A 7,052-nucleotide genomic window follows, 5' to 3' on the forward strand; every position below is an offset into this window, starting at 1 on the left:
GAGCCACTTGAATTGCTCCTACCTGCTCCCCTCCAAAAACAGCTTTGGGGGACAGTTTGCAGCTCCTGCAGATGGCTGTAGAGGTTTATGGAACTGGTTGATTTTTGTTGGTCAAATAAAATGAATAACAAAAATGGATTTTAGGGTCCAAACACCTCCAGCTACAAGTCTTTCTGAGTGATGGTGACAGTCACATGGCTGAGCAGCACTTCATTCTATGCAGTGCTCTCTTCCTTCAAATACAAGAGGTAGCAGAAGGCAAAAATAAAAGGAACGCTGGATGGCAAATCTAATAAACTGTCTCTACTGACAGAGAACCCTCAGTATGCCCAAAGCACTTCAAATATGTTTAGGCAGAAGTGTCAGAAAATCGGTCTTATGTAAGCATTTCTTCTAATTAGGTCTTTGCAATTCATGAGGCCTCATGTTGAGCAGACAGCTCTCTTCCCAGCGGAGTCCTGGCTGCTCCTGCAGCCCGGTGTTCAATTTGCTCAGCTAAGGGGTACTAATGCTTCAATATGCAGCAGGCATTTTCTTAAATGTTGAAAGACTTAAACAAATTATAGCCATTCTGTAATTTGGAGGTTAGAAAAGAAGCTTTTAAAGAGCCTTGTAAAATGAATGACTTAAACATTCACCCTAGGCTATTTTTAAAATTCATTTGTCTGCACTCCAGTGAGGAGGAAGGCACAAATATATGCATGTTTCAGGTCCAAAATTTTGATTTCTGAATTAGTTAGAAATAAGCTACAATCTTTGTGATGACTAATAAGTGATTTGGGGAAATGGTGTGTAACATCGGTCACTGAAATAGCCACAGCTTCATACTCTTCCTCTACTAAGCAAGACTTGAAATTAAAATTATGGAAGAACTTATGGCAAATGAAAGAAGCTGTAGCACACCACCTCCTTGCATCAGAGTTTTAATTACTAACTTTCATGCTCCTTTCCACTGCAATATGTGCACTTTTAATCACACTACTTATGAAGTGCCCACTTGTCACAATGCTGCAAACCAAGATATGCAAAAAGAGCTACACAGAAGTTTGCATAAAAAAAATGATGCTGATCCATCTATCCCATCCCACAGAGCCACAAGGCACCTGTGCTAGGTGTCTCTGCAGGAGTAGTGTGAACTTATGGAGCAGAGCAAGGACCTTGCCTCATTTTAACACAGCATCTTCAGATGCTCTGCAGGAGTAGGGGGTGCTGAGCCAGGGATTGCTTCCTCTCTGCCACCACATATGCTACTGGGGACTGGGAAGGGAAGAGGAAATCATAGCAGATATTGAACATAACAGCACTTGCCAAAGGAAAAAAGAGATAAACTACTGCTAGAGAAAGTAGAGGTTCTCCTCCTTCCCCAGAAGGCAAGTAGAATCCTCCACTGGTGTGGTGCATTTGGTGCACACCCTGTAAAACAAGTTTCAATATAAAGAACTGAAATGTGTTTAAAATCTGTTGAAACATGTTTAAAAATTGGCAATTCCTTGTATAGACACATCTCTGAGGACATCAATCCCTTAACCTCTGTGACCTCTGTACTAAATCAATATCATAAACTGTGATTTTTCCGTGTAAGGCATTTAATGCTAATGTCTTGTTCCTGCAATACAATAAAAAACAGAAGTTATCCATTTACCCATTCATTCATAATTGCTTACCTACAACCTTAAGGAAACATCTGATATGGAAAATAAAACCACACAGACTGAATCTACAATCCATGAGTAGCAAAGTTACTAGGGGGAAGAAAGATATACAGTTTTACCTTGTTCGTGTAATCAATGGCTTTACTGAATGAAAGATGAGACAATTAATGCAAGTAGTTTTGAAATGGTCTTAGAGACGTCCATCTCATTGCTAACAAAGCCAAGAGAACACATCACAACACCTCTGTATTTATTCTCCACCACCGGCACGCATGGGACCCCGCTCTGAAGGGACACGTCAGACGCTTGGACCGCGTTTGCACACAGCACCCGCAACTCTCCTTGACGGAGATGGCAATCTTGTCCTCTGGGAAGCCCCCCGGCAGATATTCCTATTCCTCTTCCCTTGCCAGTACCCTCCAAGAGAAACTGGAAGAGGACTTTGGATTTCAGAAAGAATATGAAGCAGCTCCAAAGCATCTCAGGCTTTGCAGGCCCTTAAGTCAACTGTGGAAACTGCACCATGAATTTGGTCTTCAGGTGAAATGCAAACCAAGCTGGCTTTCTCGTCAGTAGGCAAGAGGGAGATGAAAAAGACCTAAACCAGGGGCAGGTTAAACCCATCCTCACAAGCCCAAGGGCTCAATCGCTCGCTCTTGACACAGAGAAGAAAACAGCTTTTAGCAGACCTTGAGAAATTAGCACTGGCGGCCAGCAAGTGTGGATCAGACCCGGTGCAAGGACACGTGTCTCTCCAGTGACCAGAATCGGAGCCCACGTGACAAACAGCTTGCTGCAATTGCTTCACCCAACCAAAGCAGCAAATCTGACTGCAGATCAGAGAGGGGATCTGAGGGATCTGGGATGCCACCAGAAGCAGATCAAGGCCATCTCCGAAGCAGCAAGTTAGGAGCTGTCAGCCATAACAACAGCCTTTTGGGTCAAACAGCTGACTGCTCTTGCACAGCAGCTTATGATATTGCATGATGCTGGTTGTCACTTTCCTGTTGCTTTGTAGAGAAGAAAGGTCCATCCTCACAGAACGTGCTCTACTAGGGCAAAGAGGGTATGGTAGAAAGCAAAAAAGTCATGAGCTTGTTTTAGGATAAAAACAAAAAGTCTCATGAAACAGCAAATTGCTTGACAGTGTTTTGAAAGGTAACTACTCCACATGCGTGTGACTTAGAAAAGAGTAAGAAAGGGCAAAAGGTAAGAAAGAAGAGAAGAGAAGAGAAGAAAAGTCAAAAGGAGGGCCAAGAACTTCAGGGAAAGGGCATCTCTTTAGTTTGTTGGGAGAAGAACTCCAATGAGCTTTCTCCTGACTTTCAAAGCAGCAGGTGCCCGGCCCTCTCCTCTGCGTTCCTCCTCGCCCTCTCTCCAGCACGCTGCCTCCCATCTGACGACGACGTCTGCACGCAACAGGCAACGGGGGTTTGCCCAGCAGCTTCAAAGCAGGCAGACGGCCCAACAGCCTGCCGTCCCTTCCAGTCAGCCCTCTCCGGCACTGCCCACTCACAGGCCCAGCCCTGCATGGCCACACTGCCCCAGCCCGCAGCAGGACTTCCCCCTCCCGTCCACGCATCCCTCCCTCCGCCCCAGGCAGCGCCCTTCTCCTTCGCCCCACCCAACACACGCTGGCCCCAGCAACTAAAAGACTTGGGTCTGCAGGATGCTTTTTTCCTCCCAAATGCAGGACTATTGTGTGATGAAAAGAACCAGCTCTGCATATTGGTCAAACCAGTAGTTTTATTTCAACAAAGGCTTCTAGATATCCTGTTGTAATTTAGCAGTGGCCCAGCCCCAGAAGACGCGTCTTCCAAGACTCCTCCTTATAAAATGGAGGGCAGCAACACACGAACATCGGGAGAGCCTGAAAAACAAACTTCTACTTCCAAGAAGGAAAGACCCACTCGGTGGCTGTTACCCAGCTGTGCTTACAGACGTCCCTGTGCTGCCTTCGGCCTCCAGGACAGCTCTATTGCACACACACTTGCCAACGGACACAGCTCAGCTGCCTAAGGAACAAATCCGAGCCCAACCGCTAAATATTATTCTCTTTCAAAACACAAGCTTCCTGACACTTTTCTTGCAAAACCAATCTTTATTTTAAACTCTTACAAGTCTACCTGAAACACTAGGCTCTCCTAGGTCACCACCCATGCTAAAGCCCCGTTTGTAATTTTGGTCAGGAAACGGGAAGAGAAAGCATGAGACGGCCTTTACCTTGTACTTTGAAATTCAAGTGGAGAGCACTGCTAACACCTATCCCTACTTTATCCTATGGAACTTAACTCGACTAATTCTTCCCTACCCCTACTTAAACCTACAGAACTTAAGGGGACTTATTCTCCTACTTCAGGGAACGGAAAGAAGGACAGGTGGTCTGGGAAGATGGGGACAAGGGTAGGGAAGCTGGGGACAAGGGTGGGAAAGCCAAGGCCCGGCTCGGCTTGAGTCTGTCTCTTAAGGAGAACAGGAAGGGCTTCTACAGCTGTCTTGCTAAAGACAGACTAGGGATAAGGTGGGCCCTCTCCAGAAGGAACTGGCAGATGTGGCTATCATGCACAAAGAGAAGGCTGAGGCTCTTGAGGACTTCTGCGCTTCAGTCTTCAACAGCAAGTGCTCCAGCCACGCCGCCCAAGTGGAGAAAGGCAAAGGCAGGGACTGGCAGAAGAAGTCCCCTGCAGCAGAGGATCAGGTTCGAGAGCGTGTCGGGAACCTGAATGTGCACAAGGGACCCGCTGAGGTTCATCCACAGGTCCTGAGGGAGCTGGCAGACAAAGTTGCTAGGCCACTCTCCATGGTTTTGGAAAATCGTGGCAGTCAGGTGAAGTCCTCGCTGACCGGGAAAAGGGTAATCCAAACCAACAGACCAGCAGGACTGGCCCCAAAACTGAGCCCTGGGTGACACCACTGGTGACCGGTCATCAGGTGGATGTCGGTGCGGTCACCGCCACCCCCTGGGAGCCGCCATCCCGTCTCGCCAGGCAGGGTCAGCGGAATGCCCCGCGCAGAGCCCGGAGCGCCTCCCTGAAGAGAGAGGGCCGCTGTGCTGAGACAGCTGTAGGTGAGGGCTCGACTTGCCAATGCTCAGTGCGTGGTCTGTCCCATGCCAGCAAGTCGTCCTCCCAGCAAGTGGCCCCCCTGACGGCCTGCTGTTCCTGGGATTTCTTCTTTGAGCTTTGTCTCATTGGAAAAAGGCCTTCATCCTTCAAGTGCAGCTGCAGGTGGTAAGGACAGGTCCCAGACTGCCCCCAGCAGCTCAGTCCGTAGAGGTGGAGGTGGATGTGCCCGATGAAGAGTCCCAGGGCTCTGCCCATGCCTCAGATGGGAAGGACACAGAGCTACTTGCTCCCCCGGTACTCCAGCTTTGGGCTGTGTTTTCTTGCCCCTGGCACCGCTCTAAGAGGCTGGAGATGTCCCAGAGACTCTCGTCCTCTGACCAGGCCCTCTCCTCAGTCAGTGGCAGGGGCAGGACCGTCTCCGCTGCTGCCCCTGCCCACTGCCCACTGCGAGCTTCCAGCTGGCTGGGCGAGGGGCTGGGGGGGCAGTAGGGGCTGTGCAGGGCAGCTGCCTGGCTCTCTGCCCCTGCTGCTGGGGCTGTTGCCAGCATGGCTGCGTCCTGGCCTTGAGCTGGGTGTTGCTGTTCCCCCGGCTGCTGGCCCCGTCGCCGGATCACAGCTGCAATCCCGCTCAGGGTGACACGTGCCATGCGCTGTAGCGCGTCCAGCACGGCGGGGCAGCAGCCTCTGGGGCGCTGCGGGGCAGCAGCTGTTGGCTGGTGGTGCCTGGGACCTGCCGGGGCAGGAGATGTGCTGTGCAGGTCCCTGACTACCTCTTCTGCTGCCCCTGCGCAGATGATGCAGGGACATTTGGGTCCTTCCTGGCAAGCAGGCTGAGGCTCCAGCAGGACCGGTATGAGGGAGGGCTTGACCCAGATGGTGTAGATTTTGACGACTTCCCCTTTCTTCTCTGCCAGCTCCTTGTTGTGGCTGTCTTCTTCCTGGGACAGCGGTTGGTGTGCATTTTCTTCCCCTCGGGACTCCCTGGAGACCTCTGGGAGCCCTGCCCACTGCCCAGTGAGAACTGACAGCTGGCTTGGCGAGGGGCTGGGGGGGCAGGCGTCCGGGCTCGGGGCCTGTGGCCTGATGTAAGGGCTGGTGAGGCACGGGCGAACTGGGGCACAGGCTGTCCGTGTGGGCGCTTGAAGGTCCCAGGGCTCTGACCATGCCTCACGTGGCATGGGCACGGGGAGCCTCTTTTCTCTACTCCTCCAGCTTTGGTCTCCGCTGCATTCTTCTTGGGGCAGCTCTAGGAGGCTGCAGATGTCTGAGAGCTCCTCAGACCAGGCCCCCTCCTTGCTCTCTGCCACTGGCAGCACTGCCCCTGCTGCTGCCCCGGCCCACTGCCCACTGAGAGCTTCCGGATGGCTTGGGAAGGGGCTGGGGGGACAGCAGGGGCTTTGCAGGACAGAGTCCTGCCTCTCTGACCCTGCTGCTGTGGATGTTCCTGCTGTCGCTACCTCCATACCCGGTTCTACCTCCCTCTGTGGCTCCGGCTTCTGGCCACGTCGCCGGATCCCAACCGCAAGCCTGCGCCGGGTGGCGCGCGCCACGCGCTGCAGTGTGTCCAGCACAGCGCGGCCGCAGCCTCTGGGGCTCTGTGGGGCAGCTGCCTGGCTCTCTGCCCCTGCCGCTCTCACCTGCTCAGCCACGGCAGCAGAAGAGGTGTTCTCCTCTTCCTGCGCTGCTGCCTGCGCCTGCCAGTTGTCCACCTGTGGCGAGGAGGAGGAGGAGAAGGCGGTGTGAGATGGAGGCAGCTGCCATGGCACGTCAGGCCTCTCCGTGCCTGCAAGCCCAGCCCTGGCACCAAGGCAGCTCTCCACTACCCCATCCTTCACCTTGTGATTCCTCTGCCAGCTCGACAGCCACTTGCGTGGCTGCAAGTTGGTAAACTTCTTCATCTTCCACATCGTCCACGTCGGCTACTTCCTCTGCCGCTGAGGCCCCCGAGAGAGATGCTGCCTCCTGAGACAGAAGCTCTCCTGGGAGAAAGAGGGCACTCCAGGCCTCTGCCCTCCTTAAATAGCCTCCCGGGCAGGGCGGGGCCCCGCACTGTCACAATGGCCTGTGTGCCCAAGGAGGCCCTGCATCACAAAGGGCCCGGCAATGCTGTCACAATGGGCCATTTCCCAGCACCCCTAGGACAGCAGCGTAGGGGGCACACAACTGGCTGCAGCTGGTTGGAACCAGTTGGAACCGGCTGTGCCCGGCACAAGGCTCCCCCGCTTTCCCATCACAGACGCTCCAGCCGGCCCCAGCCAACAGCTCCCGCACGGCCTCGGTGCCCGCGGCCTCCCCAGAGTTCAGCCCTGTCTGCATCCAGCAGCTGGCGGTGCCA

At 53.1% G+C, this 7,052-nt stretch overlaps 1 protein-coding gene across 1 annotated transcript; it reads right to left on the reverse strand.

Annotated features, from left to right (window-relative positions):
- Window positions 1–4,344: 4,344 nt before the first annotated feature.
- LOC113991863 lies at window positions 4,345–6,691 on the reverse strand. Its single transcript, XM_027728534.2, has 2 exons — window positions 6,553–6,691; window positions 4,345–6,426 (listed from the first exon to the last, which is right to left on the reverse strand). Exons 1-2 carry the CDS (start codon window positions 6,622–6,624, stop codon window positions 4,915–4,917), a joined length of 1,584 nt encoding a protein of 527 aa, XP_027584335.2. The 5' UTR covers window positions 6,625–6,691; the 3' UTR covers window positions 4,345–4,914.
- Between the last annotated feature and the right edge of the window lie 361 nt (window positions 6,692–7,052).

Source organism: Pipra filicauda, unplaced genomic scaffold (genome assembly GCF_003945595.2).
Source record: "Pipra filicauda isolate LSUMZ 115617 unplaced genomic scaffold, ASM394559v2 scaffold293_size922472_pilon, whole genome shotgun sequence".
Classification (NCBI taxonomy): Eukaryota; Metazoa; Chordata; class Aves; order Passeriformes; family Pipridae; genus Pipra; species Pipra filicauda.

Coding starts and splice junctions, on each gene's coding strand:
- LOC113991863 (XM_027728534.2), bottom strand. CDS start 6,624: ATGTGGAAGATGAAGAAGTTTACCAACTTGCAGCCACGCAAGTGGCTG. Junction 6,427..6,552: donor GCTGGCAGAGGAATCACAAG/GTGAAGGATGGG, acceptor TCCTCGCCACAG/GTGGACAACTGGCAGGCGCA.